Genomic DNA, 24,574 nt, shown 5'->3' with positions numbered 1-24,574 from the left:
AAAATTAAAATAAATATACAAGTGGAGGAGAAACACAATTGAATTCTAGGCATGAAAAAATCATTTTTGACGTAAGTCATGAATAAGAATTATACAAGCATAACCCAAAATAAGAAAGGTATGTAAACGGTACATGTGTGAATATGAGAATTGCTACAACATATTCTAGCATCCGAACCGACAAAATTGAAATAAAATTTAAAATCAAGATATTAAGTATGAAACTCATTAGTCATAAGGTGTGCGGAAGTCTTAGAAATTAAAAGTGAAAGCTGTCGATTGATGATTAGTACATTTGTTTACAAGGGGAGAGACCATTCCAAATGGATAAAAATTCACAATCTGGTGTAGCACATAGTAATGGTTTTGCGTGGCCCCTGGTTTTGTAACATTTGACTTCCATAAACTGAGTAATATAAACGTAAAATCATACTATAATGCATCCTCGTCATTTTACAGCTATCAAACAACCCCACCACCTGTCTGGATATTTTCACCAGCCCCCAACATATATTCCCATCAAGATTTGCAGCAAAGTATTGGGAGGATCAGCTAACTATAGCTAGGTAGTATACTTGTTATTTCCTGCATGAATATTGGGAGGATTTTGCTAACTAAAAAGAGCCTGTTGACAGGACGACGTTATTCTCATTTATCGAAGAAGATGAAGAAGAAAACGAACAAGGAATCTCAAAGGAGAAAGCTAATTAGAAAGAGATCATCAAAAGAGAAGAATATGGTTCAAAAGTTGTATGATACTTGCAAGGAAGTGTTTGCTAGTGGTAAGGCTGGCTATGTTCCTCCTCCCTCCGACATCCACCGACTAAAGTCGGTACTCGGTATGTATATATATATACTACTTTTGCTTCCTTATAAATTTATCAACATTGAGATCTATGAAAACACAAAACAACAACTTCGTCTCTAACAACTTACCTCTCCATATATTTTACTCCTATCCCTTCTTTCCATTCTCTTGGTCTTTTGGTTGTTCTACTAATATACTTTTTGCTCTACTACGTTTTATTTCCCCATGACCTTCTCTTGTATGACACTTATATTAATGATCTTTCAAATCAAATAGTATATACTTAGAAGAAGGATAACTTGTTGTGACGATTAATTTATATATATGAAATACGTCTTCTTCAGCAAAAACATATGATTTATCTACAAACTGTATATATGGAATTCACAAGCCGTTAATTTCCTCTACTTGCTGACAATCCTTTCTTTCAAAATTTAATTAATTCAGATTTCTCTACGTGACTTAATGAAGCTTGTTACATGCCATAACTAACTTGTACGTACTAACGGCAGATAGTCTGGAACCAAAGGATATCAAGCTTACAGCGCCAAGCTTGGAATTTTCAAGTAGAAATGGAACTGAAGATGAAGCTCCTCTTGTCACCTACATTATTATGGAGTATGCATGTATCTTTCGGTATATATATATATATATATATATATATATATATATATATATATATATATATATATTGTCTAAATATGATATTTATTAAACTAATAATGGAAAAAAATGCTTGTTGGTGCAATGGAAATTTAATTACTTTTAATTCATGATTTTAACTCATGTGTAGATAGGGATCTTCTGTTTGCCACCTTGTGGGGTAATTCCTCTTCATAATCATCCCGGCATGACCGTGTTCTGCAAGCTTCTAGCTGGAACCATGCATGCCACGTCATATGATTGGGTGCAGAATCACCAACAGTTTAACCATTGTAAGAAATCATTTAATTTTAATTGGTGCATAATTGATACTAATTGAGCACACGCTAATGGTGTAAATTAATAATATTTTCACCATCAGTATTACAGTTTTACTTATGTATAGCAAGCTACCTCTCTCTTAATTTCACTTATTATCGGCAATTGCCTGAAAATATTTTTTATGACTCTGATATTGTAAAATTCATTTACATTGTAAAGAAGTAAAACTCATAGAACATTTATTAAACAATTATTGGGTACAGGCGAGCAGCAATTAGCTGGGATTCGGCTGGCAAAGGTTCATTTTGACGCAGACTTGAGTGCACCGTGCAATGCATCAGTTCTATTCCCGGAATCAGGAGGCAATTTGCACTGCTTCAAAGCTCTAACGCCTTGTATTCTACTGGATGTTTTAGGTCCACCTTACTCCGAATCAGAAGGCCGTCGCTGTACACACTATCAAGATTTCACTTATGACTGTTTTTCTGGTATATATGACACAACTAATAGTGTCTGTTAAGATAATGTATATACAATAGTTTAAATTTTATTAGTTAATGGATTAATTGCAGATGTTAAAGAAGTGGAGGCGGAGGAGGATGGCACAAGATATGCGTGGCTACAAGAAAGAAACGAGCAGTTTGTAGTGTTAGGGGGAACATATGACGGTCCTACAATTCAAATATAAAGACCTTAGCTTGTGTATATATATAACTCTTCTAAGTAGCCTTTCTATGAGCATACAAAGAAATTTCATTTGACATTTTTCAACTAGTCATTAATTTCTTCCTCTATTTATTTGGTGGTTGAAGGGATCCTTTGTTCCTTGGTTTTTCCGTATCACTTTTTGGAATCCACGGCAGCGAAGCTAGAGTTTTTAATTTTATGGGTTCTGCACCATAATTATTTTTACTTACTGGGTTTTAGATATACTATTTATATAAATTAAATTTAATAAATTATTCAATACAAGTACGTACCAAGTTCTGTCCAAGGCTAATGGGTTATTCCGAAACGGTTAATTTTCCATTTATGAGGCACAGGAGTCGGGACCTACATCATATATAATTTTATTGTTGTTGTTGTTATCTTTGATTTTGGCATTAATCGTTTTGGGCCTTATATTTGTGGGGGGGGGGGGGGGGGGGTACCCGCATACGACAGCTCTGTAGAGCTTTTCGGGTCGAAAACCTGTTTGACGTCAGAACCGATCTCAAAACCCTAATATCACCCTCTGAAGAGAAAGAGAGAGGGGAGGAATACTGCACATCTAGGAAAATTACGAAATAGGTAAAATAATCAGATTCAAGAATGTAATAAAATTTGGTCATGTTTGGATAAGAAGTGTATGAGCATCACTTTTGTCAAAACTTCTTATTGGGCAGCTTTCGAAATGTTACACCCAATTTGAGTCGTGTACGCTTCGATGAAGAAACCCCAAGAAAAAAAAATGGAATTAGCACAAATAATCATCCACCCAATCACTTAAATTAAATATAGATATATATATATAATATATATATATATATATATATATATATATATATATATATATATATATATGTGGCTGCTATTTGTGTAACAATCCCAAAAAAAAAAACGTTGTCTTATTAGACAAGAAATGGAATGGAAAACTCGACTATCTACTATAGAGCCGTGACATAGTCTGTAGAAATGACACCAGGTAGCCACTCTAAAGAAAACTTTGCTATTTAGGAATTAACCCATGTGTAGTTAATTTTAATTTTTATGTTTAATTGTTGTGGACACAAATGTCCTGAACTGTCCTAAATATAAGATTTTTAGTTCAAATTTTCAAGATAAAATAAATATTGGTTAATCCATGAATAGCAATCCTAGCTGTTTGCGTACTTCCCCCAAACATCTCCAACTACGAGGCCCAAAAATGAATGGACCTACTTGCTTTATGCTTGGCCCATGGGCTTGTAGCCTTGTACATTGATGGACTATATAAGGGATTACACATTTCGTTTAGCGATACTCTTTTAAGTAATCAAATTTATATATTTTAACAACCAATACTGTCAGATATCTCTATAACAACATCACTATATAACATCAATTACTATAAAAGTCAAGTTTTCGTTAGAACCGATTTTTTAAATTATATTTTACCTCTCTATAATACCTTTTTACCTATAACAGCAACAACCATATTTATAGCAGAACGCTCTTTGTAAAATTATCCCTTTATAACAGCTATATAGAATCTTTAATCATCCACCCAATCACTTAAATTAAATATAACTGATATATAATATATATATATATATATATATATATATATATATATATATATATATATATATATATATATATATATATATATATAATTTATGTGGCTGCTATTTGTGTAACAATCCCAAAAAAAAAAACGTTGTCTTATTAGACAAGAAATGGAATGGAAAACTCGACTATCTACTATAGAGCCGTGACATAGTCTGTAGAAATGACACCAGGTAGCCACTCTAAAGAAAACTTTGCTATTTAGGAATTAACCCATGTGTAGTTAATTTTAATTTTTATGTTTAATTGTTGTGGACACAAATGTCCTGAACTGTCCTAAATATAAGATTTTTAGTTCAAATTTTCAAGATAAAATAAATATTGATTAATCCATGAATAGCAATCCTAGCTGTTTGCGTACTTCCCCCAAACATCTCCAACTACGAGGCCCAAAAATGAATGGACCTACTTGCTTTATGCTTGGCCCATGGGCTTGTAGCCTTGTACATTGATGGACTATATAAGGGATTACACATTTCGTTTAGCGATACTCTTTTAAGTAATCAAATTTATATATTTTAACAACCAATACTGTCAGATATCTCTATAACAACATCACTATATAACATCAATTACTATAAAAGTCAAGTTTTCGTTAGAACCGATTTTTTAAATTATATTTTACCTCTCTATAATACCTTTTTACCTATAACAGCAACAACCATATTTATAGCAGAACGCTCTTTGTAAAATTATCCCTCTATAACAGCTATATAGAATCTTTAAGATACTAATAATAATTCTAAAAATATGCACACAATCTTTTCCATTGAACAAAGTTTCTATCTTGTATAAGACATAAGATTTGAAGATCTGCACATGATATATTTTCATTGGATATCTTTTTGATGAAAATTTAGACAAGAATTTTCGCCAATTCAAGCGCTATGTCGGTAGTAAGAGAATGAAATCTATGAACAACTACAATTACAAAGTTCTTCCATCAATCTTGAAATTTGTTTTTCCTAGTAGCTTTAAAATATGTGCCTTAGAGTTTAAATCTTTGTACATTTAGTTATGAATTTGTTAATAATGTATTAGCTTTCTTCAATATATACCGAGTGAAATATGCATATCTTCTGAGATTTTAAATTTGAAGAATTTTCTTATCTTTTATAAGTAACACTAAAGAAAGAAAAATAATGATTTTTGGATAAGTTTTATCTATAATAGCCAAAAAAATATTTAAACGTCAAATGTTATTATAGGTGTATAGCAGCCATTCCCTATAAAAGCCAAAAAAATCGGAACAAACGAAACTGTTATAGAGTGGTTTGACTGTATATCTAAATAGCTTATGACCAAGATTTTTAATCTATACAAATCCAATGAAAAAGATAATATAAATTCTAAAACTAGCACTAATAAGTATAATTATTCATGTATTTTCATATGTAAATAATGTATACGGCCGAAATATATTTTGGCCTTCCTATGTTCGATCGAGTTCGAATAGTAAGCAACCGAAGTGAGATTTTGGGATGAGTCCCGAAGATACAAACGAGTCCCGAGTTCCGAAGACTAATCGAGGAGTCGGCTCGATACTATTATCAAGCCCATGTCCAAATCGACCCGCAAGGCTCGATACTACACCCACCCCGAAGGTCGAACTCAAGCCAAAGCCGAGGGCTCGACCCAATAATGAGTTCGAGCCAGCATCGAGCTCGCAGACAAGAGCCGTTACAACCGCATCAAGGGAGAGAATCTTGGCGGGAATCGAGGAAGAGACAATTCATCATGAGTCCTCCACTATATGTTTTGTTTTATTATAAGTAAAGTAGGATCCCTCTACTATAAAAGGAGGAATCTTTGTAAGCGTACCGGCAGCTCATACACTGAGGGACAAAAAAATCACTTCTCAGATTGAAAGATATCCCTTTGTGTTTGCTTTAATTTATCTCATTCATTCTTATTGCCCACTATTTGCATTCTCATAGTCAAGAATATACGTATCTCTATTTCTCTACATAATTTATATCGAATTGTATCGCATATCCTTAGAACCATACACAAAATCTAACGTTATCCGATTTTTCCGGTAAACAGTTTGTCGCCCACCGTGGGGCTAAGGGTAACAGTGGTTGTTTAATACAAATCTGCAATACATACCAGTTTACAACTTCAAATCAACAATGGCAAACCCTCGATTGATGGCTTTATCTATCGACCACGAAGCCGGCTTTCAAGATAAAACCAACAACTTGACACCCAGGTCCGGAAGGCAAATTAACGATGTCACCGAAGCTCGAGTCGAAGTACCGCTAGATCTCAATTCACAAGTGTCTCTTGAGACGAACCAACGTTCTGAGCCGGAAAAAAGCATTCAGGGCGGTACTCGATCCGTAGCTCGAGACACCCATAACGTGGAGGAGATCAGAGTCATCTTACGGATGATTTTCGAGATGTTTCAAGCCCAGCAAATAGCGATATCTCAGTTACAGAGCCAAACTCAGGTACAAAGCAGGCCGGAGCCCAATTCGCTTCGAGAAATCACCCACAGAACGGAACCATCCATAGTGAAGTCGAATGAGTAAGAATTGGGGACTACTCCCGAAATTACTAAATTGCTCGAGGAACTCATAAAACGAGTCGAAGCCAATGATAAAAAAGTAGAAACATATAATTCCAGGGTTGATCAGATCCCAGGAGCTCCAACAATTATAAAAGGGCTAGATTCGAAAAAATTCATTCAAAAGCCTTTTCCCTCGAGTGCAGCCCCAAAACCAATCCACAAAAAATTTCGTATGCCCGAAATACCCAAATATAACGGAATGACCAACCCCAACGAGTACGTCACTTCTTACACGTGTGCCATCAAGGGCAATGATTTGGAAGATGATAATCTGTATTATTGAAAAAATTCGGTGAAACCCTGTCAAAGGGGGCAATGGTATGGTATCATAATTTACCATCTAACTCTATTGATTCTTTTGCTATGCTTGCAGATTGCTTTGTAAAAGCACGTGTCGAAGCCATAAAGGTCGAAACCAGAAAGTCAGACCTGTTCAAGGTAATACAAAAGGATAAAGAGATGCTAAGGGAGTTCGTAGCTCGTTTTCAAATGGAACGAATGGATCTGCCACCAGTCATAGACGATTGGGCTGTTCAAGCTTTCACTCAAGGTCTAAACGAACGGAGCTCGATGGCTTCACGGTGGCTGGAGCAAGATCTGATCGAGTACCCAGCTATTACTTGGACCGATGTGCACAATCGATATCAATCCAAAATAAGAGTCAAAGATGACCAGTTAATTTCTAGGTCCGTTACAAAAAAGCAAAAGTCGACTAGAGATCGATACCAACCATATAGCGGAAACGATACTACTGCTGAGTATCCGAGGCCTCTTTAAAATCAACCTCATATACTGGGGGGGCTTTATCATTGAACGCATCTGTGATGATTATCAAGTTCGGTGCAAAGGAAGTTACTTCGTTATTTCATGACAAACAGTGTCTCAACAGGAAACGTTGTAAGAGCCAAATGATCAAAACGAACCATGCTTATGTAGTTGGCCCGAGCCCTGACGCAAAACATGAACCCATGTATAATGACTTGCAAAGAAAGCCCTTTTCTTTACCGATATTCTATGTTCAAGATGTATTATGCAAACAGAATCGAGTTCGAGCAAGCGCTCACTCGACCATTATGCCTACGGGCTATATTATTTCGAGTTCGAATCATTCACTCGACTATTAAGCCTATGGGCTACTTTTATTTTGAGTTGGAGCAAGCACTCACTCGACTATTACGCCTACGAGCTACATTGCATCGAGTTCGAATCATTCACTCGACTACTAAGCCTACGTGCTACTTTTATTTCGAGTTCGAATCACTCACTCGACCATTAAGCCTACGGGCTACTTTGACCATTAAGCCTACAGGCTACTTTGACCATTACACTTACAGACTATATTATTTCGAGTTCGAATCATTCACTTGACTACTAAGCCTACGGGCTACTTTTATTTCGAGTTCGAGCAAGCACTCACTTGACTATTACGCCTACGAGCTACATTGTATCGAGTTCGAATCATTCACTCGACTACTAAGCCTATGGGCTACTTTTTTTTTCGAGTTCGAATCACTCACTCGACTATTAAACCTACAGGCTACTTTGACTATTACGCCTACGGGCCACATTATTTCGAGTTTGAATCATTCACTCGACTACTAAGCCTACGGGCTACTTTTATTTCGAGTTCGAATCATTCACTCGACTACTAAGCCTACGGGCTACTTTTATTTCGAATTCGAGCAAGCACTCACTCGACCATTACGCCTACGGGCTACATTATTTCGAGCAAAACTACGCATTTCTTCGAATTCAAATTAACACTTGACTATTTAAGCTGAAGGATGTTCGAGCCCGATAAAGCAAAGGGGACTACCCACAAGGCCCGAAGGCAACAAAGATTAAAATTCAAACTATCTATTTAGTTTGAAAGGTTATTTTGCCTCAAAAGGAAGAAAGATTTATATTTACAATTATTTTTGTACAAAGGCGGCTACTCTGCCAAAAGGAAGTTCTTTATACAAAAACCGAAAGCGGTATCAAAAGAACGCAGCAAAAGACCTAAGACCCTAAATGACTCAATCTTCATCGGAGGCCGTATTCTCAGTATCGTCCTCATCTTCAAACTTCCCCGAGTCATCGGAGTCCTTCTCAGGAAAGGCCAACCTCCAAGCTTTGTTCTCCTCCGCCCTAGCGACTTCAATCTCGGCCCTAATTTTGAAGCCCTGAGCTCTGACCTCCTCGAGAGCCTCTCTCCGAGCTTGCCATTTTGTATGTTCGACCATGCTCTCAGTTTTGGCTTGGTTAACCTCGACATCGATCCTGAATTGAGCCACTTTGGCATCACCTCTTTTATTGGCCTCGATCACCTCAGATCTGGCCACTTCAAGTTCTTTGGCCAAGTTTGCTTTATCTGAAGTGGCCAAATCCAACCGATGCTGAAGCTCTTTTCGATCAGCCCCAAAGCATTTTCTTTCGCAGATCGAAGTTGGGCATCAGACAGCTCCATCTGAGCTTCGACGACTTCCTTTTTCGAGGCAAGGACATCCATACACTTTTTAAATTCTTCTGCCTTGACAAGTAGCGCATCTACCTATGAGTTAAGCCGTCCAATACGCTCGATCCTATGTCGAACCTGCAAAATCGGATCATTAGTGGTTATCTCTTTTTCATCTTCACTATCATGGAACATTCGAAATACCTGCTCAGCCATCTCCTCATGCTCTTCCCGAGCCACTGTCAAATCTGCTCGAAGTTTTTCACTAAGGAGATTGTACGAGTCACTCTTCTCAGTGAGGCTCCGAACCTTGGCATCATGCTCCTCCCGGATTTGAAAAAAGGCCTCGTGATGCAACACCGAAGCCTGCAAACAAAAGAATAAACATGAGAATTACCTACAACTCTATGTGTAAAAGAAGCAACGAAAATGCCATCAGAGTTACCCGATTCAAAGCATGTTGGGCCTCGTTGAAGAGACAGGCGGGCCCCACCGTATTTATCACTGATTGATCTTATTCGGTCACCAGGGACTGTAGGTAGCTGGCAATCCCCACAGGGGAAGAAAAAATTCGGGTATCCGCAGGTACGAAGAGCACTATCTTCCGCCTTCGACCGGGATCGATGCTAGGGGCCCGAAATCGGTCCACTAGTTTATGAATCGATGAAGGCTCGGTAGAACCCGACCACGATGCTTTTTTGGGTACCGGCATTCCACCAAAACCGGTAACCTCCTTCGAGGCACCTGATTCGATCCCCTCCTGAAAACCATGGATATCGGCCGACTCCTGAATACCCTCATAGGACCGATCCTCCAACATGACGGCCTCTCGAATCATGGCATCCGAAATCTGAGGGGATCCGCCAATGTCGACTATCCCGAACTCATCCCTTGAAATATCTTCTACTGCCCGAGAAGATCCACCCTCGGTATCCATTTCAATTGTCTTAGTTCGAGAAGGGATAATCTCGGCTTCTTCTTATTCTTGGATTATGGCCAAGGTTCCTTGATTTGCTTCCACCAAATTGGAAGACTATTGAATCACGACATTAGCCCGTACGCAGGCTAAATTCTCCTCTCCTTCTTCAGGCTCGTCCCTCAAATGGCGGGCCGCTTCCGAAGTCATAACACCAGAGCCCCCTTCGGCTTTCAAGATATCTTAGCCGATTGCTTCTTTTCCAAGCTCGGGGAGCCCGATACGTCTTTTCTTTTCCATATTCTCGCCACCAGCAGGTCGAGATGAAGAAGCGGTCTCTTTTTGCGGAACAGTTTTAGACGTTTTTGCCATTTAAAATTTCGTGAACAAAGAACGGAAATATTTGGTATTTTAAGAAAGAGTTTTCAATAAAACTCACAGATTTACAGGCAGAAAGCTCAGAAGAGACGATAAGGAACTTAGAAAATTGGAAGATTGAAGACGTAAAGTATGAATGGTGGAAGGAAAGGCTATTTATAGATTGAAGCAATGACGGTTCAATATCAGATGTGGCCGACCACCGTCTAACACATTAAATGCCTTGGTAAAACCTAATCGATGGGACAACTATCGTATACGTCATGGTCGAGATCGATGTAAACGTCAGTATATATTTGATCGAGTTGTTGGAAAATCATATCGTTTCTCGCCACATCCTTTTCCGAGAAACGAGGGGACTATCTGTATACGGTCGAAATAGATTTCGGCCTTCCTACGTTCGATCGAGTTCGAATGTTAAGCAACCAAAGTGGGATTTTGGGATGAGTCCCGAAGACAATACAAACGAGCCCCGAGTTCCGAAGACTGATCGAGGAGTCGGCTCGATACTATTATCGAGCCCATGTCCAAATCGACCCGCAAGGCAATGTAGGGGTGGTCGGAAATGCGCTACACCCACCCCGAAGGTCGAACTCAAGCCAAAGCCGAGGGCTCGACCCAATAACGAGTTCGAACCACTATCGAGCTCGCAGACAATAGCCGTTACAACCGCACCAAGGGAGAGAATCTTGGCGGGAATCAAGGAAGAGACAATTCATCATGAGTCCTCCACTATATATTTTATTTTATTATAAGTAAAGTATGATCCCTCTACTATAAAAGGGGGAATCCTTGTAAGCGTACCGCCGACTCATACACTAAGGGACAAAAAAATCACTTCTCATATTGAAAGATATCCCTTTGTGTTTGCTTTACTTTATCTCATTCATTCTTATTGCCCACTATTTGCATTCTCATAGTCAAGAATATACGTATCTCTATTTCTCTACACGGTTTATATCGAATTGTATCGCATATCCTTAGAACCATATACAAAATCTAACGTTATCCGATTTTTTCAGTAAACAAATAAATAATTTTTTTTTATAAAAAAAAGTGAATAATTTATATTTACTCTCCTATAAGTACTAACAAATCTTGCCGGGAAGGATTATTTAAAATAAAAAAGAAAACAAACAAAAAGAGAAGGACGATGATACTTTGCTGGTGCATCAAGAAACCAAAGGAAGAGTCATGTCATTATTGATGCAACACCAGCTCTTGTTGTTGTGACAATGAAGAAGAAAAGATATAACAATTAGTGTCGCGACGATAACATTTATTGTTGCAGCACAATGAAGAAGAAAAGTTAAACTAATTAGCGTCCTGATGACAATTATTACTGTCGCAACAGAGGATTAGTTTGCCTGCAATTTTTTCCTATAAATATGGCCTATCTATGTAATGCAAAGGCACGCCAGAATAGTAGAAAAGAGTCAATCTTTAAATTGGATTCTCTAGCTTAGATTTTGGCAGTTAATATTTCTTTCTTTTTTTAGGAAGTATTCTGTTTCTTTTTCTTTCCATAATGGAGTAAATTACTCCTGTTGGGATACTTGGAAAATCTTGTTAAGCTATTATAATATATATATTCAGTTCTATATGCTCTTGTCCGAGAAGCTGTCCAAATCTCCATCTTTTAGTACCAAAGTAATAAGGTGTTGATTATTTAATATTGTCTAATCTAACTATTCTATTTTATAACTACCGTTGTGCTAATTTTGTATTCGGAAGAAGCAAAATAAGTTGCAGTGAATAGTTATAAATAAAATAGTAATTTGACAAATTAATATAAGCACAGCTACTTACAAGTGTCTTTAGTCTTACTTATTTCAATCTTTATTCGGAAAAGAAAGTGATTTGATTAAGTCTATTGATCTAACGAGAACTAATCGGAAGACGTTTTTGTTATTATCGGTACCACTCAGGCAAGATAATATTTCTGTTCTTATCATCACTAATTATAAAATATTTAATTACACTAATCGGAAGAGGTATTTTTAAATAGTTACTTTAAAGTGAAAAAATATAATTGTATTAGGAATAAGCAGTTATTCTTTTGAGAAATAAGTATTAAAGTTTGAATCATATTATATTAATCTTATCAAGTGACTTCAAGGATTCCCAACACTTTCTTATTATTTCTACTCAATTAGTTCTTTGCCTTTAAAAATCTGAAAACTTTCACTGACTCATAAATTCGATTCTCCTAAATATCAAGGAAGATAATCTAAATCCGTAGCATAGATGTTCCAATCTCTCTGGGACGATATCTTAAACTGCATTATAATTTGACAAAGCACGAGCAAGAATTCCTATGCACATTGGCCTCGTCAAAGTTTTGCCGTCGTTGCCGGGGATTGGCAATTATCTACTTCAGATTAATTATCCTCCTACTAATTTGGGAAACCATTTTTTTTTTCTAATGCTTATTTTATTTTCTTTCTTATTATCAGGAATTTCAACTAGTTTGTGACCAGCTCTTCTTCTATAGAGTTGTTTGAATACGATCCTGAAATTGAAAGATCTTTACGATTGCGCAGGAAAGGACAAACTTCAACTTTTCATAGCACAACTAGCAAAGACGGAACAAGAAGAAGGACTTCTCAATGTCACGAGCCCAATTTTCCTCCGTAAGATGTCGTGATGACACCTAGTCTCTAAAACTAGGTAAGCCTAAAAATTTACGGAATAACTGAATATAAAATTGAATTCAAATCTCAACACATGAAATATAATTAGAAACTGCGATTCAAATTATTACAACTCCTAAAATCCGGTAGAAATAAGTCACAAACTTCTAAAGAGAAAATACTAAGTGCCTCTATACATTAGAGTCTAAAGAAAATAAGAAAAATAATATAATACGGATAGAGGGAGACTCTGAGGTCTGCGGACGATGACAGATATACCTTGAAGTCTCTACAGTCCAGCTCACTGGTATCTAGCCTGGTAGGAAGAATCTGGATCTGCACAAAAAGATATGCAGAAGTGTAGTATGAGTATGCCACGACGGTACCCAGTAAGTGCCAAGCCTAACATCGGTAGAGTAGTGACGAGGTCAGGTCACGGCCCTACTGGAATAAAAGGAAATGAGGCAGAAAATATAATAATACAATGAAATGACTGAAATGAACAACGAGAAATTACAGAACGGTAACAACACAACAATAGAGGTAAACAACATGGGCACTTCTGAGGTATCGCCTTATAGTCCCAAATGTAAATACACAACAGGGGGATCTCCCGAGGTACCGCCTCGTAGTCCCAAAAGTAAATATGCAATAGGGGATCTCCCGAGGTACCGCTTCGTAGTCCCAAAAGTAAATACACGATAGGGGGATCTCCCGAGGTACCGCCTCGTAGTCCCAAGTAAATATGTAACAGGGGGATCTCCCGAGGCACCTCCTCGTAGTCCCAAAAGTAAATCAGCAACTTATAACCTATGGAATAACGAATTTACAGCAAGGAATCATACAGTTAAAGATTGAATACAAAATCACGAAAGCACGTAATTCAACTAAGTATGTTGCACATATTTCAAGTAAAGGTGAAGACATGTAGACATGCGATACGAGGCTAAACATGACAGCTACACATACTAAGGCAACTCAATTAAGGAATTTAAAAGAAAACTACTCAGCAAGAACCGAAATTTCCATAATTAGCCCGTGTACGCACTCGTCACCTCACGTACACGGCGCTCGCATATCACAAATTATTACAACAGAACCAAATCCTAAGGGGATTTCCCCCACACAAGGTTAGACAAGTCACTTACCTCAAATCTCACTCAATCAATCGATAAGAATGCCATTCCCTCAATTTTTCGACTCCGAAAGGTCAAAATCTAGCCAAAAGAAATTACATACCATGAATATAACTACAAGAAACTAATTTAAATAATAAATGTACGACTTTAGCAAAGAATCGAAAAATCGCCCCAAAACGTCTACCCGAACCCACATCTTAGAATCGGGTAAAAGTCACAAAATACGAACACTTATTTGACCACGAGTCCAACCCTACTAATTTTACCAAAATCTGACACCAAGTCACCACTCAAATCCCCAAATTAAGCTTTCCAAATCCCTAGCCTCAAACTCCCAAATTTCACCTTAAATACACACAAACTAGGTGGGAAAATCAATGGGGAAATAATATTATTGATCAAAAATAAGTACAAGAGACTTACCTCAAGAAATCCCTCGAAAATTCTCTTAAAAATAGCCAAGACCTGAGCTCAAAATGTTTAAAATGAAGCAAAATCGCGAACCCTTGTATTTAAGTGTTCTGTCCAGCACTTCCGCTTCTGCGAAAACTAAGCCGCATTTGTGGCATAGCAGAAGCGACAACATACCCGCTTCTACGATTCCCATCGCTCATGCGGTCAACTCTTCCGCACCTGTGGAACTTCCGGTTCTGCGAAACGAAGATAGCTTCTGCGGAGCCCCCATGTCAGGTCCCTTCCGCTTCTGCGCTGCCTCCTTCGCATATGCGTTCTCACAGATGCGGAACTTCCCTCGCATCTGTGATCTCTACCCACACTGCTCCAGCCCACTTCTGTGATCAACATGTCACTTCTGCGGTCGCGAACCTGCGACCATTCCCATCGCATGTGCGATTGCACCAGAACTTTTCCAGAATTCCTGCAAGTCTAAGTTTTTATCTGTTAACCATCCAAAACTCACCTGAGGCCCCCGGGACCTCAACCAAATATACAAACTAGTCCTAAAACATCATACAAACCTAGTCGAGCCTATAAATCACACCAAACAACTCTAAAATACAAATTGCACATCGATTCAAGCTTAATGAACTTTAAAACTTCAACTTCTACATCCGATGCTGAAACCTATCAAATCAAGTTCGGTTAACCTCAAATTTTGCAAACAAGTCATAATTGACATTTTAGACCTACTCCAACTTCCGGAATCAGAATCCGACCCTGATATCAAAAAGTCCACTCCCAGTCAAACTTTCCAAAAATCATCCAACTTTCTAATTTTCGCCATTTGACGTCAGAACGACCTACAGACCTCCAATTCAATATCCGAACATGCTCCTAAGACCAAAATCACTCTACGGAGCTATTGTAACTGTCGAAACACCATTCCGGAGTCGTCTTCATGCAATTAAAAGTACGGTCAATTCCTACGACTTAAATTTCCATTTTTAGGGACTACGTATCCCATTTCACTCCGAAACCAAAATCAAATCCTCCCGGCAAGTCACGTAACCACAAAATGAAATAGAGGGAGAAATAAATAGGGGTTCGGGGCTAATACTATCAAAACGACCGGCCGGGTCGTTACATCCTCCCCCTCTTAAAACAACATTCGTCCTTGAATGAGTATAGAGAAATACCTGTCGTGGTGAAAAGATGAGGATAACGGCTGTACATATCATGCTCGGTCTCCCAAGTCGACTCCTCGACCAGATGATCCCTTCACTAAACCTTCACCGAAGCGATGTTCTTCGACCTCAACTTTCGAACCTGCCTGTCCAAAATGGCCACCAGCTCCTCAACATAAGATAGATCCTTGTCCAACTGGACTGAGCTGAAATCTAACACATGAAACGGATCGCCGTGATACTTCCGGAGCATGGAGACATAGAATACTGGATGAACTACAGAGAGACTAGGTGGTAGTGCAAGTCTGTAAACCAGCTCTCCAACCCTCTCTAGAATCTCAAAAGGCCCGATATACCTAGGGATCAACTTGCCCTTCTTTCAGAACCTCATAACACCATTCATGGGAGAAACCTAGAGCAAGACCCGCTCCCCGACCATGAATGCAACGTCGCGAATATTCCAATTCGCATAACTTTTTTGCCTGGATTGGGCTGTACGAAGTCGATTCTGAATCAATTTAACCTTTTCCAAGGCATCCTGAACCAAGTTTGTACCCAATAGCCTAACCTTGCCCGGTCGAACCAACCCACTAGAGACCGACACCGTCTATTATAAAAAGCCTCATACGGGTCCATCTGAATGCTCGCCTGATAATTGTTGTTGTAGGTAAACTTCGCAAGTGGCAAGAACTGATCCCAGGCACCCCTAAAATCTATCACATACGCACGAAGCATATCCTCCAATATCTGAATAGTGCGCTCGGACTGCCCGTCCATCTGAGGGTGAAATGTTGTGCTCAACCTTACCCGAGTACCCAACTCACGCTGTATGGCTCTCAAGAACTGCAATGTAAACTGCGTACCCCGGTCAGAGATGATAGATACCGGTGCGCCATAAAGTCTGACAATCTCGCGAATGTAAACCTGAGCTCTGAAGAGTAAGTAGTAACCACAAGAATGAAATGAGCTGACTTGGTCAATCTATCCACAATCACCCAAACTGCATCGAACTTTATCTGAGTCCGTGGGAACCCAACAACGAAATTCATAGTGATCCACACCCATTTTCACTCTAGAATCTCTAACTTCTAAAGCAATCCACCCGATCGCTGATGTGCATACTTCACCTGCTGAGAGTTTAAGCAACGAGCTACATATTCCACTATGTCCTTCTTCATCCGCCTCCACTAATAGTGTTGCCTCAAATCCTGATTCATCTTTGCGACACCTGGATGAATGGAGTACCACGAATTGTGAGCCTCCTGGAGAATCAACTCCCGCAAACCATCTACATTAGTCACACATAGCCTACCCTGCATCCGTAATACACTGTCATATCCAATAGTAACTTCCTTGGCATCACCGTGCTAAACTGTGTCCTTAAGGACAAGCAGATGAGGGTCATCATACTGACGCTCTATGATACAATCATAAAGAGAAGACTGAGAAACCACACAAGCCACAACTCTGCTCGGATCGAAAACATCTAATCTGGTAAACTGGTTGGCCAAGGCCTGAACATCCAAGGCTAAAGGCCTCTATGCTACTAGTAGATATGCTAAACTATCCAAACTCTCCGCTTTGCAACTCGAGGCATCGGCCACCACATTGGCCTTCCTGGGATGATAGAGAATGGTGATGTCATAATCCTTAAGCAGCTCCAACCAACTCTACTGCCACAAGTTAAGATCCTTCTGTTTAAACAGATGTTGTAGACTCCGGTGATCGGTGAAAACCTCACAAGGGACACCATACAAATAGTGCCGCCAGATCTTCAAGGCATGAACAATAGCTTCTAACTCGAGGTCATGGATATGATAGTTCTTCTCATGCACCTTCAGCTTTCTAGACGCATAGGCAATCACCCTACCGTCCTGCATCAACAGTGCGCCGAGATCAATGCGCGACGCATTACAATACACCGTATAGGACCCCGAACCAGTAGGCACTACTAACACTGGGGTTGTAGTCAAAGCAATCTTGAGCTTTTGAAAGCTCTCCTCACACTCCTTGGTCCACCTGAATGGAGCCTGGGTAAATCTGGTCATAGGTGCAGCAATAGACGAGAAACCCTCTACAAATCGACGGTAATACCCCCCTAAGCCAAGAAAACTCCGGATCTCCGTAGCTGAGGACGGTCTGAGCCGACTCTGCACTGCTTCAACCTTTTTCGGATCTAGCTTGATCCCCTCACTCGACACTACATGACCCAAAAATGCCACTGACTCTAGCCAGAATTCACACTTCAAAAACTTTGCATACAACTTCTTTTCTCTCAAGGTTTGAAGCACAATATTCAGGTGTTGCTCATGATCCTCCCGACTCTGAGAGTACACCAGAATGTGGTCAATAAACACAATGACGAAAGAGTCAAGAAAGGGCTGAAATACATTGTTCATCAAGTGCATAAATGTTGCGCTGGCGTTGGTCAACCCAAAAGACATCACAAGAAACTCGTAATGACCATACCAAGTCCTGAAAGTAGTCTTCGGAATATCCAGCTCCCAAATCTTCCACTGATGATAGCCTGAACGCAAGTCGATCTTAGAGAATACTCTGGCACCATGAAGCTGATCAAATAGGTCATCAATACGTGGTAGTGGATACATGTTCTTCACTGTAACCTTGTTCGACTGGCGATGATCAATACACATTCACATAGAACCATCCTTCTTCTTTACAAACAAGACAGCAGCACCCCAAGGCAACATACTAGACCGAATAAAGCCCTTATCGAGCAACTCTTGCAATTGTTCCTTTAATTCTTTCAACTCTGCTAGGGCCATATAATAAGGTGGAATAGAAATGGGCTGAGTGCCCGGTAACAAATTAATATCGAAGTCAATATCCCTGTCGAGCGGCATGCCCGGAAGATCCGTCGGGAATACATCTGAATAGTCCCTCACTACAGGAACAGACTCGACGGTAGGAGTATCAATACTAGCATCCTTCACATAGGCCAGATACGCATCAAACCCCTTCTCAACCATTCGCTAAGCTTTAATAAATGAGACAACCCTGCTAGAAACATTATCTAAGGTACCTCTCTACTTTAGCTGCAGTAGACCTGGCATAGCCAACGTCACCGTCTTGGCGTGATAATCAAGAATAGCGTGATAGGGCGATAACCAGTCCATGCCCAAAATAATATCGAAATCCACCATATTGAGCAATAATAAATCAGCTCTGGTCTCAAAACCACTAAGAACAATCAAACACGACCGATACACACACTCAACAACAATAGAATCACCCACGGGTGTAGACACATAGACAGGTGAACTCAGAGAATCACGGGATACACCCAAATATGGAGAAAAATAAGATGACATATAGGAATAAGTGGAGCCTGGATCAAATAAGATTGATGTATTTCTATGATAGACCGGAACAATACTTGTGATGACAGAATCAGATGCAACTGCCTTCGTCCTAGAAGGAAAGGCATAATATCTGTCCTGGCCTCACCCCTCTAGGGCGACCTCTACCTGTCTGACCCACACCTCTAGCTGGCTGTACAGGTGGGGTGGTAGTTGGTGCTGTAATCATAGCTTGAGGACCCTGTGAAACACGCGGTACATGAGAAATATGTGGAGGTGTACCCCTCCTAAATCTGGGGCAATCCCTCACCATATGGCGAGTGTTACCATACTCAAAACAAGCTCTCGGAGGACATGGCTGCTGCGACTGGCTAGGGCCTGATCGACTGGACTGACCATTGAAAGAACCCCGTACAGGAGGTACGCTAGACACTGGCGGTGCATAATAGGGATCCTGGGTAGGGGTGGGCATAATACCGGTTGAACCGAAAAAACCAGCCGAACCGTAAATTTTAGTTTTTCGATTTTGATTTAAACGGTTATTAAGTCGGTGTGCTGTTTTTAAATTATTAAATTTCAGTTTTTTGGTACAATTTACGATTTTGGTATTTCGATTAAACCGAAAAACCAAAATTTTGGACTCATACCCAAAATTTTCGGCCTCTAGACTTACGCTACCCATACCTATCTGAAGCCCAAGTTACCCAAACCCATCTGTACCTAAGCCTATTAGCCTATTAGCTTATTAGTCTTACTAAGCCCAAATGCCCAAATTAGGTGTTAGTCTTTGGTTCTTTGAGTTGGGAAGTTGCATTTGCAGAATGCTCTGTTGTTTGAGATTTGCAGTCTTTTCTGCAATCTTTTTTCCGTTCTTTTTTATGCACTGCGAAGGCTTAAAATCTAGTGGTATAACTGGTGTTTCAAGAGTGTCGGACTGCCAACTAGAAATAGTGAAAAAATTTACTATAATTAAAGATCCGTAGTCTACATCGGATATAAAAATCTTGAACCGTTAATAATCGAAAAACTAAACCGAAAATAACCGAACCGAACCTTGAAAAAAATGCACCGAGCCGTAAATACTTTGGTTTGATTTGGTTATTAATATTACAAAACTGAAAATCGATAAACCGAACCGTACTTTCATAATAACCGACCGAACCGACCGATGTCCACCCCTAATCCTGGGGCCTAGGAGTGGCCGGAGCACCACTGGCGGCTGGAAGTGCTGAATGAACAGGGCGACCCATATAGCCCCTGCCCTGATGGCCTGTAGCTGGGGCACGAGTACTACTATATATGCCAGACTCTCGAGACCACTTGGCCTCTCTCTCCTCTCTTTCCCAAATCAGCATGCCCTCCAACCTCGTAGCAATCCCTACTACTTGCTGGTACGCAATATCCATCTCCAACTCTCGAGCCATGCTAAATCTGATATTGGGGTTAATCCCCTCAATAAATCGACGAACCCGCTCCCGGATAGTAGCAACCAAGGCTGGCGCATGCCTAGCCAAACCACTGAATCGGACTGCATACTCTGACATAGCAATAGAACCTTGGCACAACTACTCAAACTCTATGCGCCATGCATCTCTGAGACTCTGGGGAATGTATTCCCTCAAGAATATATCTGAGAACTAAGTCCAAGTGAGTGAAGCTGCCTCGGTCGGTCAACCCAACTCATATGCGCGCCACCACTGATAGGCCGCTCCTCTAAGCTGGAACATAGTGAAAGAAACCCCACTAGTCTCCGAAACACCCATAGTACGAAGGATACGGTGGCACTCCTCAAGAAAACCCTGGGCATCCTCTAAATCCAAGCCACTGAAAGTAGGAGGGTGGTACTTCTTGTACCTCTCGAGCCTGAGCTGCTCCGCCTCAGAAACTGCTGCCCTAACCTCGGGCTGAACTAGAGCTACCGACTGCATCGGTATGATCTCTGGAACCTGGTCGAACTGGACCCGCTACTCTGGGTACTGGCGATGGGAGTCTGTGTCCTCCCCCGGCCTGAGATGTGGAAGGACAAAGTGGTATCAATCCTGCCTGACCAAGGTGCTGAACATGCTCAGAAACTGGGCTAGAGTCTCCTGGAGGACTGGTGCAATAACAAGCATCTTAGGTGCCTGCCCTCCAACTGGAGCTACTGGTGGCTCCTATGTAGTAGCTCGTGCGGGTGCTCTGGCTGCACCACATGGATGTCCTCGGCCTATATCCCGGCCCCGGCCCAGGCCTCTCGCGGCTCTAGCAAGGGGTGCGGGTGTCTGGTCATCTGATCCAGTTGTATATGTCCTCACCATCTGTGAGAGAATAGAAAGACAAAAATTTAGAATCCGCAGTCAAAATATCGCACGATAAAGATTCAAGGGAGTGAAGCTTTTCCTAACAGTTCCATAGCCTCCCGAAGATAAGTACAGACATCTCCGTACCGATTCACGAGACTCTACTAAACTCGCTTGTGACTCATAACACCTATGAACCTAGAGCTCTGATACCAACTTGTCACAAATCCAATTTTCCTCAGTAGAATGTCATGATGGCACCTAGTTTCTAAGACTAGGTAAGCCTAAGAATTTGCAGAATAACAGAATATAAAACTTAATTTAAATCTCAACACATGAAATATATTTAGAAACTGCGATTCAAATTATTACAACTCCTAAAATCCGGTAGAAATAAGTTACAAGATTCTAAAGAGAAAATACTAAGTGCCTCTATACATTAGAGTCTAAAGAAAATAAGAAAAATAACATAATACGGATAGAGGGAGACTCTAAGGTCTGCGGACAATGGCAGATATACCTTGAAGTCTCTACGTACAGTCCAGCTCACTGGTATCTGACCTGGTAGGAAGAACCTGGATCTGCACAAAAAGATACGCAGAAGTATAGTATGAGTATGCCACGACGGTACCCAGTAAGTGCCAAGCCTAACCTCGGTAGAGTAGTGACGAGGTCAGGTCAGGGCCCTACTGGAATAAAAGGAAATGAGGCAGAAAATATAATAATACAATGAAATGACTGAGATGAACAATGAGAAATTACAGAACGGTAACAACACAATAATAGAGGTAAACAACATGGGCACTTCTGAGGTATCGCCTCATAGTCCCAAATGTAAATACACAACAGGGGATCTCCCGAGGTACCGCCTCGTAGTCCCAAAAGTAAATATACAACAGGGCATCTCCCGAGGTACCACCTCGTAATCCTAAAAGTAAATACATGATAAGGGAATCTCCTAAGATACCGCCTCGTAGTCCCAAAAGTAAATATGCAATATGGGGATCTCCCGAGGTACCGCCTCGAAGTCCCAGAAGTAAATATGCAACTCATAACCTATGGAACAACGCATTTACAGCAAGGAATCATACAGTTAAAGACTAAATATAGGATCAGGGAAGCACGTAATTCAATTAAGCATGTTGCATAAATTTCAAGTAAAGGTGAAGACACGTAGACATGCGATACTAGGCTAAACATGACAGCTACACATGCTAAGGCAGCCCAGTTAAGGAATTTAAAAGAAGTCTACTCAGCAAGAACCCAAATTTCCCCTAATTAGCCCGTGTACGCACTCATCACCTCGCGTACACGATGCACGTATCGGAATCGGGTAAAAGTTACACAATATGAACACCTATTCGACCTCGAGTCCAACCATACCAATTTTACTCGAATCCGATACAAAATTCTTAATCAAAACCTCAAAATTCGGCCCAGGGATTCTTCCACCCCTTTTCACAAATTCATAACCCAAATCCTTAATTAAAGGAAGAATAATTATCAACCAAGCTCAATATGATCTTCTTATGTCTACAATGAGTAACCCGACTTCGTCGTCATCATATAAGCATTGTAACTCTTATATTTCAAAACCAATATTCTACAAGAAAATGGACAGCACCTCCCCTGTTTTTACTACATCCCATAAGTTACTAAAAGTCACCAAACAGCCCAAACAACAACAATATAATTCACAATAAGCTCTTTGATTACTTCAACAACCATTTTGAGCGGCAAGCTCGATTTACAATTAACAAAATATAATTTAATCCAATTCATTTTTCATGAATCTGCCTACAACTGATATAACATTATACTTATTATTACCATATCATTTTCATCCCAAAACTTCATATGAATAATCTTCAAAATAGTCCACACGCCTAGCACCTTAACCTTTATTGTCAACCTCTTGATTTTCATGTTATGTTCTTCAATCCACTGAATTAGCACATAGATAAGCTTAACAACAATAGCCAAAACATAATAAAACTATTTATAACAATTTCCATCTACAACAAACCATATATATGGCTTCAAAACAGCCCACAAAACAAATATAACAATTCCTTATGCCATGTCAATTACTATCTTGAAAAAAACAACTCAAACAACACATGATTAACCTTAAGCACAACCAAGAACATGATTTACATACCTTAGGCAGTAGATAAAACTTGAAATTTCAGCCATAACAACAACTCTTCCCCTTTCAAGTGTTATCTTGTAATCTTCATCCAATAACTTAACCAACACATAACTAATATTAATCCCAAGAAATAGGGTGTTATATTGTAAAGTTCATCCAATAACATAACCAATACATAAATAGGATTAATCCCAGGAAATAGGGTGTTATACATACCTTAAAGAATCTAAAAAAAACTCGAACCAAAGATTCCCTTATCTTACAACCACCCTTAATCACATCACGACACCATAGAGACTCTCTTCTTTACTTAGGCTAACTTTTGATGTTTGATTATGGTCTATTCCTTTGGAATTTGTTTGAAGCCTTTGGGCAATTGTTTGTGAGGGTTTGGAGAGTGTGAGTCTTTAAGGAGGACGAAAAATGAGCAAAGCTCATCCCAAAAACGAGATAAGAATAAGTGAAGGTCGGGCCCCGACCAAGTAGGTCCCATAGGGGCCTCCTGCGCAGTCTCGAAAAAATGCAAATATCTCTCTACACCGATGTCGTATTGATGAACGGTTTGCAGCGATAGAAACTAGACACATGGGGCTTTAATTACATATAACAATCTACCTGTAACTCTCAATATAATTGGAGAAAAGCGCCTCGCAACCTAGCCCATAAACCTGCCAGTTTCTCCGAAGTGCGGCGACGTGACTTGGCGACCCTACTTTAAAAATTTATATTTCTCTACTCCGATATCGTATGAATAAATGGTTTAGACCGTTAGAAACTAGGTTCAAATACCTTTATTTTGGTATAATATATGTCCCAAAATGACATCATAAAGCTTACGAATTAATTTCTCAAAATGGCTCGTTACAAAGCCTTAGCTCAATTTTTCCGTAACTTAAGTCCGACTTTTCCCAAACTTTATATTTCATATCCAAACATCATATGTAGTCATATAATGACTTTAAACTCATTGAAATCATGATTTACAAGTCTCATATTCATCTCAACTTACTTAAGACTTCGGTAAACATTTCTTATCCTTGTAGAAAGATTTCGTCCTTTTTGAGCTTACATTAGATAATCCTATAATGACAGTGATGTCTGAAGTATGGGGTGTAACAACATTAAA

General features: G+C 39.7%; 1 protein-coding gene across 1 annotated transcript; it reads left to right on the top strand.

Moving 5' to 3' along the window:
- The first annotated feature begins 437 nt into the window (after nucleotides 1-437).
- LOC107811358 (plant cysteine oxidase 2-like) lies at nucleotides 438-2,495 on the top strand. Its single transcript, XM_075251675.1, has 5 exons — nucleotides 438-839; nucleotides 1,321-1,443; nucleotides 1,600-1,743; nucleotides 1,996-2,220; nucleotides 2,305-2,495. Exons 1-5 carry the CDS (start codon nucleotides 590-592, stop codon nucleotides 2,418-2,420), a joined length of 858 nt encoding a protein of 285 aa, XP_075107776.1. The 5' UTR covers nucleotides 438-589; the 3' UTR covers nucleotides 2,421-2,495.
- The last annotated feature ends 22,079 nt before the right edge of the window (nucleotides 2,496-24,574 follow it).

This window comes from Nicotiana tabacum, chromosome 4 (genome assembly GCF_000715075.1).
Source record: "Nicotiana tabacum cultivar K326 chromosome 4, ASM71507v2, whole genome shotgun sequence".
Lineage (NCBI taxonomy): Eukaryota > Viridiplantae > Streptophyta > Magnoliopsida > Solanales > Solanaceae > Nicotiana > Nicotiana tabacum.
The sequence above is the reverse complement of the archived record's forward strand: the minus strand, read 5'-3'. Positions and strand labels throughout refer to the sequence as shown.

Excerpts from the sequence above, each read along its gene's own strand:
- LOC107811358 (XM_075251675.1), top strand. The coding sequence starts at position 590 with ATGAATATTGGGAGGATTTTGCTAACTAAAAAGAGCCTGTTGACAGGA. Across the intron at positions 1,444-1,599 it reads GGAGTATGCATGTATCTTTC|AGATAGGGATCTTCTGTTTG; the intron begins GGTATATATATA and ends TAACTCATGTGT. Across the intron at positions 1,744-1,995 it reads TCACCAACAGTTTAACCATT|GCGAGCAGCAATTAGCTGGG; the intron begins GTAAGAAATCAT and ends TATTGGGTACAG.